This window comes from Melozone crissalis, unplaced genomic scaffold (assembly GCF_028551555.1).
Source record: "Melozone crissalis strain CALT ecotype California unplaced genomic scaffold, PUWL_Pcris_2 ptg000018l_1, whole genome shotgun sequence".
NCBI classification, from domain to species: Eukaryota; Metazoa; Chordata; class Aves; order Passeriformes; family Passerellidae; genus Melozone; species Melozone crissalis.
The window spans coordinates 30,628,962-30,649,526 of NW_026535796.1; the positions used below are offsets into that span (position 1 = coordinate 30,628,962).

At 35.7% G+C, this 20,565-nt stretch overlaps 1 protein-coding gene across 4 annotated transcripts in view; it reads left to right on the plus strand.

Annotated features, from left to right (window-relative positions):
* Window positions 1-19,333, plus strand: part of AKAP6 (A-kinase anchoring protein 6) — a 257,384-nt gene extending 238,051 nt beyond the window's left edge. For 3 of the 4 annotated variants that reach the window (XM_054275179.1, XM_054275181.1, XM_054275180.1), the window contains 3 exons: window positions 9,015-12,072; window positions 12,187-12,481; window positions 17,572-19,333. In XM_054275179.1, the coding sequence (XP_054131154.1) occupies window positions 9,015-12,072; window positions 12,187-12,440 (3,312 nt within the window). In that variant the 3' untranslated portion in view covers window positions 12,441-12,481; window positions 17,572-19,333. Of the gene's footprint in view, window positions 1-9,014; window positions 12,482-17,571 lie in introns of all 4 variants that reach the window. The other variant, XM_054275178.1, reaches the window with a different exon arrangement.
* The last annotated feature ends 1,232 nt before the right edge of the window (window positions 19,334-20,565 follow it).

The window sequence follows — 20,565 nt, forward strand, 5'->3', positions numbered from 1 at the left end:
AGGACTGGGCCTCCCCGCAGCTCTAATGAAAGCTAAGTTTGAGAGATTCACTTTGTGAATAAATGCAGTGTCTGATCTACAAACATAATAAATGAGTTCCTAAACTTTATGGAGTCACAGCTCATTCAGCAGGTTTACTGGTTTACTGAACAATTCAGAAAGACACTTTATTCTAAGAATCCATTTTGATTTTTAAAAGGGGAGGAATATTGTTTCAGTGTGAAACAAAATACCATAAACTGTTCCAAAATTTCTAAGCACTACACAAAAAGTACATGTCAAACATACAGTTTCAGTAAAAACCTGAGCAGCTGCATGAAAGACTTAGAGCTCTATACTGCATATTAAAAACACTTCTACTGATAACATTCATACTAATAGCCCTGTGCCCCTCAGTTATTACTTTGTAAGCTCTTAGTATTTATTGGACTTTTTGTGCCTCACCAGCACTGAAAATAGTCATTGTGGATAGACTGAAATCTTCAACTTATGCTTTGATTTTGAGCCCAAATTTAAGCTGTGTAACATTTAAAATAAACTCACCTCTAAGAGAGGAAAGTTGAATAACGGCAATATAGTGATTTTGTAACAGTGAGTTACTCCTTATTGAAATATTTTACTCTGTGTAACTAAGACAGGCGTGTATAAACCCCTCACAATAGCAAGGTATTGTTGTCTACTACTTTGGCTTTTTCCAAGTGAATTTCTACCAAGTTTGCTTATATCAAATAATTTTGCAAGTGACCAAACCAAACAGTGCACTTGAGACGCTGCACAGGACTTATTCAATGTACTAGCTTAGATTGGAAATTCCAATCCTTTTTTTCCAGCCAGCTCCAGAGCTGTGTTGACATCTATTATGTATAGAGAGAGGTATAAACATCATCACTTACCAGAAAAGGTGAAAAGAAAATAATCTGGAAGTTCAAAGATGAGATGATCTTGGTGAAAGAGCTCTGCCTACCTAGGGACTGCTTATATTTGGAGATTAGGCCAGTGTTTCTATATTGCAACATTTCAAGAGCAGCTTTTCTTAGATATAGGCTGTGTAATGGCAAGGAGCAATTGTGCTGTTGTAGCCTCAAAGTGCTTACCATTGTAATTTTGATTCATTGCCAGAACTCCCTACCACTTACTGACAGCTGTGGTGTTTAACTTAGCACTTGGAAATCCATAGGTGGGCAGACTGTGCAAGTACTTGTAATATACAGTATTCTTCTAGCCTTTGATTTAACAATACTTGCTTATTGTCTCCCTTCGAGTTGATATCTTAAATTTACAAATGATGAATCAATCACTTCAGGAAATGCCGGAACTGAAATTGCAGAGAAATTGCATTGAAAATTTAAATAAGGGGGACAGGGAGTCCATTCTCATTGATAATGTGAATTTGGTGGTCTCTCAACTGATTCAGAAGAAGAAACTGATGATAGGGATGGGTATTTTTCATGCAGTCCTGTTGTTCATAAATAATAGATAAAGTCTCCCTTTCCAGTATACTGGAAGAATTTTTTATTTAGAAATTCAAGTCTCTCTATTCCAGCTCTTCATGAGAAAACTTTCTTTCTAGGTTTCTTCTAAGGTCAAGCTCCCAAGGGCTTATGTCCTGCTCTTTTGTACCTTATTTCTGTCTATGTTTCTATGGTGATTCTCACTCTTCAGAGTTTTTCACAAACCCTCATTTCTACTGAAACAAAGCTCTTTAAAAAGCCATGATTTTGGTGTCCTGATGTGCCTGCTGTAGATTGGAGATGCCTGTTGTATCTACTGAGTCCATTCTTAGCATCCACTGAGTTGTTCTGGTTTAACTGAGAATACACTGTTAAAGGAGTACCAGTTCCAATGTACATTATACTAAATTGAAAGCATTATTAGCAGTTTGCAGACCTCTTAATAGTACAAAGAGAAAGCAACAGTGATTTTATTGTCCCACTTTGCTTTGTTGGTACAAATTTTTTATGAGCATCTAAATGTGGAATGCAATTGATTTGGCATTAATATGATGTTCCACAGGTTCCCTGGTTTTTCTGGATATTTTATAGTCTTAACTATAAAGAAGCCATTTGGGTCAAATTCTGAGACTTTGCATGAATGGACTCCCACCAACTTGCATGGGCATGTACTGAGGTGTGGTGCCAGAATTTGCTCTGTTCTGAACTATGTGTGCAGGGAAACATTTTGGATTTAGATAAAGCCAGGGGTGTTTTTCTAAGAGTTTCATAAAGGGCTTGTGATGGATTCTTGAACAAAGAAAAACATATATTTCTCTGAAGTAAAGGTGAGATATGAAATGACATTCAAGGGCAAAAAATCCTGTCATGTAACCTCATGACAGATGAAAAGAAAGCTACAAAGCAGTAAAAACAACAGTTGGTAAAATATGTCATGTAGCCAGGTTTTCTCATCACAAAAAAAAAGCCCAAATACACAACTTGGGATATAGGTCTGGGATTGTAAACCTATTTGGATGACAATATTACTCAATATAAAAATGTTATAGATGTTCTTCTTTCTAGTAACATCTAAAGGGATTCTTCTGCAAATAAGAAATATAGATGTTAGAAAGGATATGGTTGCAAAAAAAAAAAAAAGAGGCAAATGCTTCTGTAGAGGATGGAAAACAGATAATGGGTAGGTCCTTAACAATGATCCTTTAGACACAGAGCAGGGACTGAACAGATCTGTGATCAAAGTTAGTTCCTGCAGGCCTTCTGCTGACATGGCTCACCTTCTGTTTCAGCATGGCTTGTACACTCCAGTGTGATGTGTGAGTGGAGTGTGATAGAGAGGCTGGAGCCTTTCACTCTTTTGTCCATCTGACACTGCAGGCAGCTTACCAAGGGAGTTAGAACACCCTCATAGGACTCCTATGCAGGCTCAACTGACCCCAGAATTTTACCTAGCATCAAGTGACATAGAAATGGCAGAAGAATGCTTAGAGAATGGACATTTTCCCTGACTTCTAAAACACTTCTCCTACTAGTAGGAGTTAATAGTTTTCAGCTGGGCTACCTGTTAAAATGCCACTGCAGTTATTTTACCTGTTGCTTAGAAGATGTCCCCAGAAACCTGCTGCCATGATAAAGAAAATTACCTACTTTAAAACCTAGATATGAAAATAGTAGTCCTATAAACTGTTATTTCTGAGCATTATCAGAGAACTTCAAGCCTCATCATAGAGATCTGAGCAGAGGCGGAGTCTCTGTTGTTCCCAGCTTATACTGAGACCCTTGCAGGTGACATCTGTGGCTGCTAAAGGCAGAGGCAAAGTCTGTGTCCTTCCTGTGGTACAGGACTCTGAGCATACAACCACCCATGTAGGACCCTGGCACTACCTGTAAGCATACATGACCCCTAAAAGAGCAGGAGGAACTCTGCACGTGCAGGATTGAGCATGTAATGTCATCGAGAGAGGCAATAATAACTGTAAAATGCAGTAAGGGATTACCACAGATTTAGTTCTTATTTTCTCGGGAAATAAATGCATACTTGCTTTTAATTGCAATTGTAACAAATATGTAAGTTCATGTATGTTTTTTCATGATCTGTGATAAAGCATGCTGCTTCCATACATTCTGAGAATATATTGTAATGTGTAGGCCACTTTGGTGTTATGCACAGGTTATATTATGCATATACATATGCTTATGCATATTAAAAATTGGTGTTGGGAAATGAGGATAGTTTTTTGATGACTGTGATATAGGGAACACCATTTAGAAAATGAGTTTAAGTGAGGCAGAGGTGAAGTGGCACTGTACACAACTATTTTCCTCAGCAGAAGTACTTGGCATGCTTGCATTTTTCAAAAGACAAAATCATGTTTGTCTTCCTTGAATGTGCACACATTCCTGGAGGTGGGGGATGGTTTTCTGTCCTTTTTCTTTTTTTCCCTGGCCCTTAAATGCAGTTGAGATTGGATAATTTGGCCACAGCAACTGAAGGATATGTTGCAGGGAAGGAGGAAGAACAGAGTTTGTATTTATTATTATTTTAAAAGCTCTTTTTTTCATGTTAATTCCTTTAAAAAAAATATAATAGTACGTAGGGGTTACATTACAGGCCTGTTTCACCAACTCAAAGTATCTGTACTGGAGTAGCACATGCAAATGAAGCCAAAACAGAGAATCATTGTTTAATGTAATTTGCTTCAGAAAAAAGCTAAACTATTCTTGTTTTAGTAAAAAAAAAAAAAACAAATAAAAAATTTCATTTTGTCACTTTTCCTTAAAGAGCGTTGGGGCTGAGGAAATATCTTTATTTGGCTTAATAGCCTTATTCCTTCCCACTAACATTTTCTGCAGAGTAACTGGTTAGCCATTAAACACCAACTCTACAAGGATTTAAGCACACACCTAATTGTGCTCACAAGAGTTATCCCACTGAAATGGGAATGCTTTCCTGAGCAAAATAGGAATGCTTTCCTGAGCAAAATAGGAATTTCTGGATTCAAAGTAGGAATAGCTAAAATCCTTAAAGCAGCACTTTCAAATACATTACAATTAATTTAACCTTTCACTCTTCTGAGTCTATAATTTGATTGATTATTTACTTAAAACTTTTCATGCAACAATATATGCTTCCTAAGTGGTGTTTATCTAGTGGAAATATGCAAAAAATAGGAGTATGCATAATATTGTGCATCTTTTGATTCTTATTATATTGAGATTTTTTTTTATTTTCTTGGTCAAAACTATTTGCTGTTTCTTACTTTTCTTACTGATCTTAGAGATCTTCTCTAAATATAGTGGTATTTAATGTCTTTATAGTGTTAGAGACCACTCAGACCTACTTTAAACCTACCCATTTTTAGAAAAATTAGATACACATTTTTGCTTACACATTCTTTCATATATAAAAAAAAGTTTCTGAATTCTAGGAAATTTAGTGCCATCAACCTGTATCACAATAGTTTTTGCCAGACAGGACAGGTACCTTTGCAATGTTTTGCCACAGACTCCAGCAAAGCCAGGGCTTAAGAGTCAGCATAGAGGGCTCACTCCATTGAAATGTGATGTTCTGTAGCACACTCCAGGACTCTCTTTAAATGTAGTCTGTCTTAATTGTGGAGATCAGCATGTCTGTCTGGGATAGACCCCTTCCTTTTTGGGTATCTGCATTTCAAGAAGGGATTATAGAATCAGAGAATCATACAGTCAGAGAATGGTTTGGCTTAGAAGGGACCTCAAAGATCATCTAGTTCCAATCCCCCGCCATACACAGACTCTTTTCACTGGACCAGGTCACTCTGATACCTTGATCCAGGCTAGGTAGAATGTCCTTTGGAGTCTTCCTAGAGAGTCAAATTCTCTAGGAAAGACATATTCTTAATTAACTGAAACAAAATAAAAAACGTGCTGCAGCTCTTACACAAGTAAATCTTTCCCAATTGGAAATGGAAGTAGAAGATTCATCTACTTTGTGTGGAAGATGAATTGTACAATACTATACAGTTCACTCAAATGGAAAACATGGAAGAAGAAGCAACACCATATTTCCCAGTAAAGTGAGCAAACAGAATTTCTCTCTGGCCCTATCTGACATTTATCATTTGTACCCTCCTCTGTATAACACCAAGTAAAGCATAAGGTTGGCGAATTTTAAACATTCTGTTGGCAAAACCTAACAATCTATTAATAACATGATAACTCTAATCATCCAGCATCCTACCTCTGCACTGAGCAGCCTGAAAAAGAGATATCTGATATGATAAAAATGGTTCCTAAAAATTCCTGGGATTTACCTCACTACTGCTGTCAGGGCAAATGTCAGCTGGAGTGACACCACCTTCCATTGTTCATTCCAGAGATTTATTCCAGAGGCTATGGTGTGGCACTACCAAAAACTACCTCAATCTCTTCCTTGTTTGAACAGCTCACTAAATTTTGTAAAAAAATATAGGGAAAATATATACCTGTACTAAAAATGCCAAATACAAAATGTGTGTGACTTAAGCTGAGTGGTTTATTTCAAAGTTAAAACTTTTCCTGTATTTTGGAAGGGCTGCCATTGTAGCTGATAACCACTAAAGTTGTACTTCAAGGGATATGATATTTATAACTACAGTAGTAATTTACTAATATCAATTTAGTCAGTTCCTTGTAGAGAGAAAGCTATATTAGTAAAATGACCATATCTACATAAGAGTCTTTGCGAATATAAGCAACAATCAGAAGGAAAATAAAATAAAACAAAACTAAATAAAATAAAATAAAATAAAAAATTTTGAAAATCCCCTGCCATCAAGCTAAGCCTGCAAAACTTCTGAGTATATGCCAGGACTCAGAAAAGCATGTGCATTTTAAGAATAAAAAAATAGGCTTTGAAGTGGGGAGCACTCAGTGAAGATGAATGGGCTGAGGTCACAACTCTACATGTTTTATTGTTTTAGTCCATCTGACTTGCTGAACAAACAAGCAGCCAAGTGCTGATTTACAGAGGGAAGGTTATCTTCCTGACCAATGAGGACCAAATGTTTTGTTTTGAAACAGAATCAGATTCTATGGAACATAAAATTCTTGGAACCTGCTGCTGATTTCCTGCCTTTAGTAATTTCTTCATGCAGCTGCCAGAAGCTTAAAACAGTAAAATCAAGCAGTTTAGGAAACTTCCCACAGCAATGTCTTCCTAATGCTGAGTATGACAGGATTGTAAAACATGACACAGAGAAAATGAGCCATTGAATCTGATTTCTTTTTTAATCTAACAGGTTTTCAAATAATTTCATTTTCTTACATTTTACTTAAATGTTACTTAAGGGTCATCTACAGCTGGGAAACTGAGTTCAGCTAAGTACAAACCAGGAGCTTTTATTAAAACACGGCAAACTGGCAAATCCAAATGAAGATTTCTGGATCCACAATGAACAGAACTGCTCTGATAGCCATAACTGTCTAGTAAATGCGTGTTTTCGCAGGAATTTTTCTTTAGCCAATGTCTCTTGGGGGAAAAAGAAAGAACTCTAGCAAAGGTACTCTATAAAAACTTTAGGGTAGGTAGATTCACAAAGAGACTCAAACCTTCAACATTACTGATGACAGATTCATGAAATACCAAAGGCCTCCTAATCTGCCAAGAATGAAAAAAATTTTTTCACACTTGCAGTTCTGCCCATTATTATATGTGATCTCTTAACACAGCTGCAGGACTCAGGGACCTACATTACAGCTAAGCCCAATGAAGCACGAGCACATAGATTTATCTTAGATGGAGAGAGTCTTGATTTATCAAATAAGTTAATAATCACATCACCCTGATGAATGGTGGATAGCTGCCCAGTTTGGGGGAAATAATTCTGCCTGATTTCCGTTGATTGTTTTAGCCTTTTGTTTAGTGGACATACTGGGATGATATAGCCTTGTTTCTTGCACAGAAACAATGCCACCTATATCCATAATTAAATAGGCACTGGAGCAGAGATTTGGCACTATCTGTGTCTGTGCCTCTTGCTGGTTAAACATACCAAACACAGCACTGCAGGACGAAATTTTCCCATCTATCTATGACCAAATCAATATTTGCTTTATGCAAAATGATACAGGACAAGAAAGCTTCTTTTAAAACAGCATGTAGGTAGGGCTTCTCCTGAAAGAATAGCTTGGTTCATATCACTTATGCCCAGTCTTGCAAAGTGTCCCAGTGTCCTAGCTATGGAGCTCACAAAAGGGCTGTGAAGCTTTAGTTCATACTTCAAAGAGAGTTTCCAGCTGAGAATTGAAGTCAGAAGTACGTGCCTTTCCCTGCACAATTAGCCTTGGCCGAGTCTTGATGAATCTAAGTCAGTTACTAAGTTGTGCAGAACTGCACTTTATTGGACTTCATTTTATCTGCTTTATATTTGCTGGGATTTGCTCTTGCTGTTTGGCATCATGTCAATGCTGTATTTTAAAAACATCACTTGCTCAAAGAAAATTGGAGAAAGCAGAAGATCAGAGTTGAGAGGTTTCTTGGAAGAAGTGTTTGTGTTTCTGGATACAGTGATTGCTGTTCAGCTGCTCAGATTATTTAAACTAAACAATTCTACATTAGTCAACAGTTCTATTACAAGACTCCTTGTAAAAGCAAAGCCTTCACTAATATGGAGGCCTCTCAGGAAATAGAAGAATAAAGTGAAATTAATTTGTGCTCAACCTCCAAATCAGGGATCATTTCAGTCTTATTTTCAAGGGCTTAAAGTGGTTTGGTACTGTTGGCCACTTGACAAATCACATCTGAGTAAGAAAATTTGTCAAGGTATTCTTTCTCTTCCACACATTTCCAGAAGGAACAATTCTTGTTATCACATGTTCTGAGTCATAATAACAAACATTACTGGAAAGTTACAAATATGTTAAAAAGAAAATTAAGTTTCTCCCACTTATTTATCAGTCAGTCCTTTTTCAGAGAAGGGTACCAGAGCGAACATTATTTGAAACTCATGTAGTACTTGATCTTTCAGCTGAACGTATCAAATTCATTAATCTTACTTACTGATCATTTGTACTGCTTTTATTATCAAGTAAAGAATAAATACAAATTCTAGCAAAAATTCATCAAGACTTGTGATTTGTTGTTTTAAGGCTGACTACAGAGAAGTTTCTTATAAACATTTCAAAAATCCTTTCATTAATCCTTTACATCTTAACTATTTTAAACTTAAGCAGGCTAAGAAAGTTTTTCATATATTCAACATAATTGCATGTTTTTCACTAACACACTCCTGTTGTGATTCCAAGTTAAAAACTTTATATCTATAAAGTGACTAACCACAATTAATATATTAAACTGAAATTTCTGTATTATATTTTGACAGCAAATAAAAAGAAACAAAGAAGTCTAAGAAATCTTTGAAAATGTAATTGGTTTCATTTTAATTGATCGTTTTAATAGCACACAAGGCGTAACAAAATTAAAAACCTATTAGTGATCATTGTTCCAAAAATGCACTTTACTTCCATTAACTTGCATGATTTTAGTGGGAGCACATTTAAAGTACAGCTGTAAATATTTTTAATCTTTGACTTTTTCTTTTACAGGAGCCTCTAAATGTTATTGATCCCAGTTTGATGGATCTAAATGGTCCAAATGAAGATGCACTAGAATGGGATGAAACTGACATAAGTAATAAGCTCATCAGTATTCATGAAGACTTAAGTGATCCTGATCAGGAGCTCAACAAGGATGATCTAAACCAGAAACCTGCCTCAGAAGAATGTGGTGATAATGATGTTAATGAGGATGAAAATATCAGTAATCATGGAATTCCTCTTTATTGTCCCAACATTACTTCCCCTCCAAATCCTCACATCTATCAGGTCTATAGTCTTCATAATATTGAATTATCAGAAAAAAACCATAACCCTTTTTTGAAAAAAACATCCAGATTCTCCAGTGTAATGCAGTCTAACATTTTAAACAAAAGTCTCAGTAAAGATTCATCATTTTCATCTACCAAATCCCTGCCAGATCTGATAGGAGGTACCGCATTGGCAAAACCATATAACCTCATGTGTCAGAGTGGGAACATAAGCAGGCATTCTGAGAGTGAGAGTGGGATAGTGAGTGAATGTGATACAGAAACTACAAATAATTCAGAAATTTTTTTGCTAAATGATATTGAAAGCAGTCAGAGTAATCCTGAAATTGGGCATGTGGAAATCCAAGTGGATAATGTAATAAAACCAAAACTAAAGAAAGATGAAGAAGATCATACTAGTCTTTCAGATGATTTCCAGTTGGCTCCTTCTGTATGCTGTGGAAGTGAAAATGATGAGGATTTGGACAGCATTACTATGTCCAACCCTGGTTGTCCAGAAGAATTGCAAGGAAAACATGATGTGTTTACATTTTATGATTATTCATATCTTCAAGGCTCCAAATTCAAATTACCAGTGATAATGAAACAATCACAGATTGAAAAAACACATACAGAGGGTAGTTTGTTTCATGACTTTTGTTTTGACAAAATACCTGGTAAATCCGAACATAAGTCAGGAGAGTCACAACCAGATGGGTTTATTCATGATCATACTCTGGCAAGTATCTGTGGAGAATCAGATCCCAGTTCTGGTAAATCTGTAGAAACTGTAAAAAAATTACCTGTTACAGAGAATACAAGACAGGTTTCCACTTTATCTCATAGTTCTTCTTTAGAATCTCTGTCGGTAGTAGGTGATTTGTTCAGCTCAGGTATTTTTAAAAGTGGAGATGGTCTTCAGCGAAGTGCCTCTTTGGAGAGCTGGCTGACTTCCTACAAAAGCAACGAAGATCTTTTCAGTCATCATGGCTCTGGAGACATAAGTGCAAGCAGTGATTCTGTTGGAGAGCTCAGTAAAAGGACATTAGATCTTCTGAATCGCTTAGAGAATATCCAGAGTCCTTCAGATCAAAAAATAAAGCGCAGCATCTCTGATATGACACTCCAAAGTAGCTCTCAAAAAATGTCTTTTACTGGACAGCTGTCTCTAGATATTGCGTCTTCAATCAATGAGGATTCAGCAGCTTCTCTCACTGAACTCAGCAGCAGCGAGGATCTTTCTCTCTGCTCTGAAGACATTGTACTACACAGAAATAAAATACCAGATTCAAATGCATCATTTAGGAAACATCTTAATAGATCTGTAGCTGATGAGAGTGATGTCAATGTCAGCATGATTGTTAATGTCTCCTGCACTTCTGCTTGTACTGATGATGAAGATGACAGTGATTTGCTTTCAAGTTCCACCCTTACCTTAACTGAGGAAGAGCTAGGTATCAAAGATGAAGATGACGACTCCAGTATAGCAACTGATGAGGACATTTATGAAGAATGCAATTTAATTTCAGGACTTGATTATATAAAAAATGAGCTCCAAACCTGGATTAGACCAAAATTTTCCTTGACAAGGGAGAAAAGAAAAAGTAACCTCAGTGATGAAATTCAGCGCAGTAAAGAAGTTAGTAATGAGACATCAAAAGCCACAGATACATTAAGCATTGAAACACTGTTGAATGGTTCAGTGCAGAAAATATCGGAAAGTAATGGCAATAGTAAGAATATACCATGTGATCGTGGAAAAGGGACAAAGAGTCACCCAGTGAAAGACATCTCTCAGGTTGTGAAGGATCAGCTTGTGGATGATATGGAAAATGGCAATGTCGAAAATACTTTTGGCAGCCAAAAGGAAGGTCTTGTTAGTGTCCCAGCAACCCCCAAAACTCATGCATCACTTGATGTCAGAGAAGCTGAAAATGAGTGTGGTGTCTGTGAAGCATTTACAGACAGTTCAGATGATTCACATATGGATGGCAAGGAGACTGTTCTTTCTTCAGCTGGATCCAGGAACCCTCCAAGAGAATGTCAAAGTCATCTTCAGCCTGATCATCACTCTGTTGCTTCCTCTCCTGCAAAAAAGCCTTGCCTTGAATCTTCCTCAGAAATTAATTCTGTAGTCATACAAGAAACAGCTTTACAGCCATCCTTACCTAGTGGCCAACAACATACAATAAACGCTACTGAAAAATTTCCTGATTGCTGTGCAGCCTTGAAATCCAGTGAAGCAGAATGCAACTCATCAGCCAATGGTTTTGATATGTGCTGTAACTGTGAATCCGCTGATTTTGATAAAAAAACCGTGGAAGATGGCTCAGTACACAATTTTGTCAGGGAGATAATAGACATGGCATCAACAGCTTTGAAAAGTAAGTCACAACCTGAATGTGAGTCATCTGCTCCAGCTTCATTAGCACAGATCAAGGAAAAAGTGTTAGAACACTCTCACAGACCCATCCAGCTAAGAAAAGGGGACTTCTATTCTTATCTTTCACTTTCTTCTCATGATAGTGACTGTGGAGAAGTAATCAAATACATCGAGGAAAAGAGCAGCACTCCTGTGCCACTGGACTTCACAGATGAGAGAGAAGATATTGAATGCTTCTTTGAAGCCTGTCCTGAGGAAGAACGGGTTGAGCAGCAGCAACAGTCTATTTCTAATGGTTCTTCTGAAGCACAAGTTGAGCAGCAGCAACCTATTTCTAACCCTATTTCTGAAACATCTGCAGAGTCACTAGGTGAAGTGACTCCAGAGTCATTAGAGTTAAAAACTTCTTCTGAAGGTAGGGATTTATCTTTCTTATGTGGGGATGATAATGATATAAATATTCCAAATACTAACAAAAAATGTACATCAAGTAATTCAAAAAATGCTGATGATAATTTGCTGTTTTCAGATGGACAAAATGAAAGTTTGGAAAAGAATTCTCCAGAGGTTAGCACTAAAAAGAGTAGTGCAGGAAAATCACCTGGAACAGAAGATAAAAAAGGATGTGTTGCTGCTTCTGAAGAGGCCTCAGGTACAGAGTTTCAGATAAAGCCTGGCCATTCACAGAAAAAGGATGGTTCACAACAGAACAGAAAAACTCTTACTTGTGAAGAAAATCTCCTCAAACTTCATAAGGAAAGACATATAAATATGCACAGATAGAATGTAACCCTCTCCAGGCACATAGATTATTCTAAAAACAGGTATGTACTCTACAAGTTGCACTTTTTTTTTTTTACTTTTTTTTTACTTTTCTTTTTTAACATTTTTTTTTGTACAATGGAAGGAGATGAATCATCAGCCAGGGCTTCTGTTTCATGATAGTGCTATGTCATTTGTTTTGATTACACTATAATTCCAGTTTACATGCCACTAGTCAACAAATGCAGTGAATACGAATTGCTTTTTGCCCTTTGGCTTTGCACTGACTGGAGCTGCTCCCTTCTGGAACAAGTCTGCTATCTTGCAGAACCTGGGAATTCCTCCAATGTAATATATCAGTCTCCATTCCCTCCTCAGCCGAGGGAACCAGAAACCATTCCTGCTCATTGATGCCTTTCTCTGCAGGCATCTGGTCTTAGGAGGGGTTCAAAAGCGCTTGATAAAGCTAAACTTCCAGTTCTACAAGAACTAGTTTGTTTGACTAGTGACTTGAAATTCTACAATATTTCTAGACAAACCATGAAGAATGGCTAAGCAGACTGGAGAACAGAGAGATAATAAGTAATTTCCTGATGCCAGTTAACCATTATTTTAATTCAGTAAGCCATTATTAAGAACACAATTATTACAACATAGCATTAGGCCAAAAGCTGAGGTTTCCAAAACAACAAATCTTTACAACATCATGAAAGTATATAATGTGAGGGTAATGGAGATGGAAACTCATGACTGTCCAGTACCCAGCAGTACTGCAACCTTTGGTTCTCTTTTGTGGTAAGCATTTTGAAACACGAATAAGATGATGGAACCTAAGGCAGAAAGGTGGTCCTGATCTCTACCAGTGTTTGAAAGTGGTTCAGATTTGGAATTTCTGACCTCACATAAATGTTGAACAATTGCTGCACATTTAATTATGGAAGAGGATCTACAAAACCACTTTTGGGTCAGTTCCTAGCATTCAGCACTGCTGTTTTCAGTCTCACTAGTTTGGTGACCCAAAAGCCAGCACAGCTCTATCAAATGCCATTAGTCTTTGGAAACACTCCTCCAGCAGACCACAGCCAGAATAGCAGCTCCAAATGCCAATCCAGTTCCAAATGCTGCTGCTTGCCAGAAGTTGTAGCAAGGGAATTTACTATAAAAAACAAGGCTAAGCATGGGACAGATTTCCTTGAGGAGTTCTTGAGTCTCCATCTCTGGAGATTTTCAAAATTCAAGTGGACGTGGCCCTGAATAATCTTTTCTACCTTTGAAAACAGCCTTCCTTTTAACAGGAGGTTGGACCAGTTGATGTTCAAGTTTCCTTCCAACCTAAATTATGCTATGATTCCGAGATGTTGGCAGGAGAAAAGGCTGTTATTCATCACTGCCCATGGAAAACATTAGTACTCTCCTATGGCAAACTGTAGCTGTAGCAGAGGATCACATATGATTTGTACAAAATAGATTTATTTGCTGCTCTTAGAGATCTAACTTTCTCATTTTTTGATTTTGTTATATTTCTAAGCTTTGGGCTTTCCATTTATTGGTGGTTTACCCAGCATTCCCACAGTCACATATATATTTCTAGCAATAGTCTAGGTTATGACAGCAATAGTCTACAGCTTGCTGCTATCTCAACACGTCTCTGTTTGGCTAATCCATTATCTTGGAACCATCATAGCAAAGAGGATATGTCTGGAATGTTTTTGAAATAGGCCATCATGACCTGCTGATTGCCAATTAGGTTAATACTTGGACACATCCAAACAATTGGAGAAGCAATGGAGATGAACTATGAATTGCAAAACTCATAGATAATTCTATGTATTCTAGAATTAAATTAAATTGATTATGTGTATATAGAAGTCTCTATTTGGAAATTGAGATGATGACAAAAGTCTGAGATTTTTAACTGAAACTGATATAAACATAAGCTTTCCAAGTTATTGTTTTGCTAGTTTTCTCATTTTTTCACTCATTTTTATAATATTATTTTGAGGAAGAATATGTGCTGTAGTGAGTGTGATTTTATCCTTGTTCTCATTCTTTCACTGATAATGACATGTCTTTTCAATTTGTTAGTACTTTTGCTCTGAGGATCTCAAAATACTGCATAAACTTACCTCACTCTTCAGAACTTTATAGTTATTTGCATGGTAGCCGGATTTTTTTTTTTCCATAAGACCGGAAATATGCAGTTTGTGTGAGTTCTAAGATTGGACACAGAGGATAGGTTTAATAAAAAATGCCCCACAATGCAATAAAATATAATGCAAAATCTGGATACAACAACTTAATAGGGTTATGTTATAGCTTCCACTTTTGCCCAGGGGCTGACAAATTATTTTAAGAGAACAAAGCTCTTGACACTACATTCCCACTTTTTAAATGTAGGAAGATACTAGTTCTTAACTTGTACATATAGCATTACTTCCATGGAAACTATGTACTGTTTTATTCCCAGTAGTAAAGTTCTAGAATACATATAGTTTATCTCTGACACACCAAAAATGAAAATATGAGCTGCTAGGTTTGGTTTCACTAAAGTCTGAGCTCCCTTCCCCCATCCACAAGCTTGATGCTTTAACTTCATCTCTCATGCTATGGGGAATGAATTACAGAAGCAATCTATCCTAATTTGTTAACTTATTCAAATAACAGTTATTATACTTAACTATGCTAAAGATTATCTTTTTGGTGGCAGATTGTTTATTTTTTGATGAGGCTAATTACTGATTTTCCAAAGGTAATTTACATTTATTACTAATACATCTTTTAAAATGTGACAGATAAATGTTGTTCCCATAAGTGTATTATGAAAAAAGTTACTATTTAAAAACACATTATTTAATTTGAAAGATAAATGGCAAACACCATTATTTTTCCTGAAGCACCTGTGCTGTAAGCTCATTTAAATGTGTAATTCCATGTGTAGCTGCAATACTTAGAAAAAAAATCTATACTATATGTGTACCTTAAAAGCATACTGAGAATTCAAAGCTGAAAAAGATATGCTTTCAAATGTGGGTTGATTTTGTACTGTTTTAGTATTTACCCTGGCTTTACAGGGGAATAAAACTGATAGTGAATAAATAGTTTTATCAAATAGTGAATGAATAGTTTTGTCAAATGTTGCAGTCCTGTTGTTTAACAGTGTGCTAAACAAAAAAAAAAAAAAGAAAAAAAAAAAAGAAAAAAAAAAAAGAAGACCATTGTGGAAAAATTATTATAATTCTGTGGGCAGATTCGAAAATCTCTCTGACAGTACTGACTACTCCTTCACATGAGCTGACACAGAGTTCTTCAACAAAGGTGCTCATAAAGCTGCACTGATTTTATTTCTCAGTTAGGGGTCACCTTGAGAGATTTATCTGTACCTGAGATCATGTGATCTTCTGCTGCCACTGTGACCCATGACTCACCAATGGGATGGGAACTTTTAGTTACAAATTCAATATGCATAGAGATCAATACATTTAGGACATTTATGTGTTCTACCCAAAGTCTTTTCTAGAGGATGCCTTAGAATTCTGTGGGTAATCTGTTAGTTCTTACAAGTAAATAAAAGCTATTTCCTTACTTCTGTATTTTAAATTTAAGTTTTAACTTAATTTAGGGTAAAAATAATTTACTTGCACTTAAGAAAACAAAATTGATTTTATCTGACAGTGCTGCAATATTAGATAGAATATTCTGCCACTTACTATCACCAGGAGAAACCCAGCACTGGTGCTCAAAGCATCTGACTGTTATTTCCTGCTCAGCAATAGATATTTTGTATGAAGTTTTCCTTTCTTGTCTCATTTTTTTAGCAACAAAATAATGAGAATAATAATCAGTGAGACCTATGAAGAATAGCCTATTTATGTAAAAGTATTTTGAGATCCACAGATAAAAGACGATACATAACTGCAAAGGACTGTTGGTTATTTATTTCCTACAGGAGGAAAAAACCCACGTTTACTTAATAGTTAGTATATAACAATTTACTTTTAGACACTGGAACTACAATAATAATCTAAATCTTTGCTTAATTTTTTTTTCTAGAGATTTTTATAGGGAAGTAAATAATATAAAGTTTCTTTATAGAGTTTAAAGCAGTCTTGACTTTTTAGCTCCTTACAGTACCTGACTTTAAAAAAGCTAAATAAACAGAGAATCTTGTATTGAAATTTATGAATTACATAATTTTTGAAAAATCCATCAGTGAGACTTTTCTTACTCATGCCAGAATTGTAGAAACCTTTGATACAATCTGCCACTTTATTCAGATCAGTTCTTCATTAATATCTAAACAGACAGTTGAGCTTTTCAATATTTTCAAGTAAGAGTATTTCTTGTATAAATGGGGAAGGATGTGGTCAGTTACAACAAAGAAGATCAAAGGAGATGGTAACTGGATAGATCCAGATATTCCTGCTTAACTTGGAAGGCACATAATGCATGTCTGGAGTGCCTCCTAGGAAATGCCTATGAGATGTACTTTGCACTAATCTTTGAGCTGTATTCTGACAGTTATTTCTTCATAATTCTCATCATAAGCCCATGCTCTTTGCTGAATAGTTTTACCATAAACTCTGAGCTGGATAATTCTATAGTAGGCAAATTTAACTCATTGCTGGTACTAGAAGTGTATAAATAGTTATTTACAATTTAAAAATGCAGGGATGATACTGACAATTCTATTCACAGACCACTTCTGTGACAGTCTTTTCCTCTTCTCCATTGAAGTCTCACTATATATGTTTGCACAAATATTAAAATAATTGTTAGATAGATCTTTTTGTTGCTTGACTTTTGAAAGTTTCCATGTTTCCATTGGTTGGTGCACTTCTGTGTGCTGGAGGTAAGTTCACAGGTAACGATGAGGATATGATCCAGGGAAAAGGTCCAATGTGATGAACACCCTTGTTTCTTTAGAAGCAAAGTCTTTATGAAAATCAGTGACTTTTCTACATCAATTAATTTTTTCACATTTACTTGTACCTCAGGCTGTTAAAAGTAATTTTTTGCCTACTGTATGCTTCTGCATTAAAGACTCTGGCATGTGACCATTTAATGGCTATATATTATTGTTCTGGAAGACCTATGTTTGGCAAATAAAATTTCATTTTCTGTAACCTACTATTACTTTTCTGTTTCCTTTTAGAAACTTGGCTGCAATTCAGGTGCAGGTTCATCCTGTAAACCCTGGGATGACCTCCAATTCCATTGTATCACTGCCCTTCATTAAACTGACTCCCAAGATAATTTTTTTTTCCAAATGTGGTTTGTCCATGTTGGCTTTGTGGTCAGGCTGCATATGCTAGTCCTATTTCAGTGATCATTTTATTTTGTAGCAAGGCCATTTGCCTTCATATGGATTCCTCTCCCAAGCTACCTCTAATGACCTCCCCTTCCTAAATTGGATGCTCCTGTACTACTTACCACTGGTTCTGTTCTTTAAAGTACTATAGAATTCACAGTCAGTCTGGTTCATCTTTTCAGAATTGTACCTGTCAGTACTCTTCTATTTTATGTATCAAATTTAATATTTATCTGTATAATGCATAAGTTTATTGAAACTATTTTGCTTTTGAAGTGACTATTTTGTTGGATTGCAGCAAAAAGAAGTCATTGGTCCTCCTGATTCAATACATCTAAAAATTAAGCAATTTAAATAAATGGCATTTTATTTATTTAATTTAAAAAATTTAATCTATGCAACACTTCAAGAAACAACTACATAGTGTTGTATATTAGAAACTGTTGACATTCTACTGGATTAAGTATAACATTTTGGGTTTTTATGCTTCTTGAGGTGGTAATGAGAAAAAAGTTTTTAAAAAATGTGTGCCTTGCTGTATTTCTTATACCATTTATTAAAAAGCTGCTTTCACAGTAAAATTATGTTGGTTTGAAAGGAGGAAATAGCAAGGTTAAGATGTGTGAATAATTTCTGTATATATGTATAACCAACTGCAAACATTGATGTATAATGACAGTATAAAATGCTTTCATGTTTGTGATGTCCAGTGATGTGGAAATTATAAGCCTTAAAACCATTAGATTGCATGGTAATTAGAATTGGCACAATAAACATAGTTTATTGGGGAAAAAAAAGCAGAATTGGTGATCTGTTTTACCTGCGTTCCAAGCAATGCTTTATCAAAATTCCAAAGAATATGGTTTTCTTTGCAAAAAATTCCTTAGAGATATACAACTCTTTAACTGGTGAAGATTTGTATTGTCTAACTCACAGGTAAAGAACTTTGTCTTTAAAGATTCTATAGGTCTTTTGGGCCAAACAAGGAGATACAAATGTTTAGTATCTCATACAGTATTTTATAGCAGATCTTCTAATTGTTCATCAGCAACAGTTTGTTGTCCAATTCTTGAAATTTCATTCATTTACATAATCATATTGAATGAGTTCTATCTAGATGCTCTAGCAGTCAGCTGTTTTGATGGCTTAGATTGTACATTTCAAGTGCTTTTATCTTTTGCTAAAAGATATTGAGTGGCCAAAAAAAGCCAACCAGCCAGCTTTATAAGTTAACTCTGCAAACATGGCAATCATCTCCAAAAACATTATTGGGAAGGAATGTCAGGAAATTTAAGACAAGCAGTGCCCTCTGATGCCACCTTTAATCATTATATTTCCAACTATATAAATGTTTTTACAAAAAGCTTCAGCATTCCTCCTTTAAAACATGGACATCAATTTGACAAGCTTAGCTGTAAGAAGAGAGAAGCTACACTGACCAGCAGATATATTCATGCAACACTGAAGGAACAGATATTTAAGAACAATCTCATGTTTTCCAAAGTATAACAGCTTCCTATTACTGCAAACTGGAAATTATTTGTCTCTCAATTTAAATTTCTACAGTGTACCCTTAGGCAAACTATGAGGTTGTAGGGCAGCAGTAACAGTGCTTATCTTTAAGTATAAATAAGAAGTATTTATTATATGAACATTTTGAATCTGCAGAGATTTTGCACATGCATATCTTTTATCAGGTATAAGTCTAACAAGTTAACCAATAATTACCTAAAATGTATAATTATATAGCTGAATACTACTTTATTGTATTTTAAATTTTTATATATATACATATATATATATATATATAAAGAAATTCAAAATATAACTCCTAATTTTATTTGCAGTGACAATTATGTTTATTTATGAGTTATCTCAACCATGATTTTTTAAATGGTCCTGACAGAGGAATTGAGTTAATAATTATTCTTCTTTTTTTCCCCAGTGTTTTCTGATTTATGCTATCTTTTTTTTAAACTTACTTTGACTATGGTCATACCTTGCACTGCGACAACAGGCAAACCAATAATTCAGTGGCTTTTCAGATCTGTCATCTCACCCAACAGACTGTGCATAACTCCATCAATTACTTGTACCATTCTATTAGGCCATTTGCCACAAATTCACTTTTTTCCTGGGGGAAAACAGTATTACTTGTCAAATCAATAAACTACATATTCATCATACAATATCTGGAATACTATGTGGTCACAACTCAAATTTCTGTGGTTCCTCTCTGAGAGATTGGAATATTTTAATTTGACTAGTAATCCCACATCTATATTATTTGGTCTCATGAGATAAAGTTACCATTTTTAGGCTTTTTTGGCTAGAAAATTTACTCTTTTACAATTTTTATTCTCAGAATTGACTTTGTTGTCAATAAAAATTGATTTTTAATTGAAACACTGATATATATATTCCACAGGACTGTTTCCTCTCTTAGTGTAAGTCATGCTTATGGCCATATTGTGCTGGAACTTCATGCAATTTCCTAAAGGAAAATGTTGGTATGGTATAAAACTAATGTTGATATACCAAGAGTACCTTAAGATCAGCCCATGCAGAGAGTCCTGTATAGAACTCATTCCTGCTGGTGAAATTCTTTTGTGGCAGAGAGGAATGCTGCAAGCTTTCTGCAGAATTTATTCCCTACTAAAGTTCCACAGGCTGCTTTTTATTCCACACACTCCCAGGCTCATGCTTGAACAACATCTGCAATGTGTGAGGAGGCCATTTGACAGCAATGGCCCTGACACATGGATCTCCTTTTCCTCCCTACTTCACGTTTCTCCCACAGAGAGCCAGAGCTCTGCAGCTCTAAGCAAAGGCATTGCA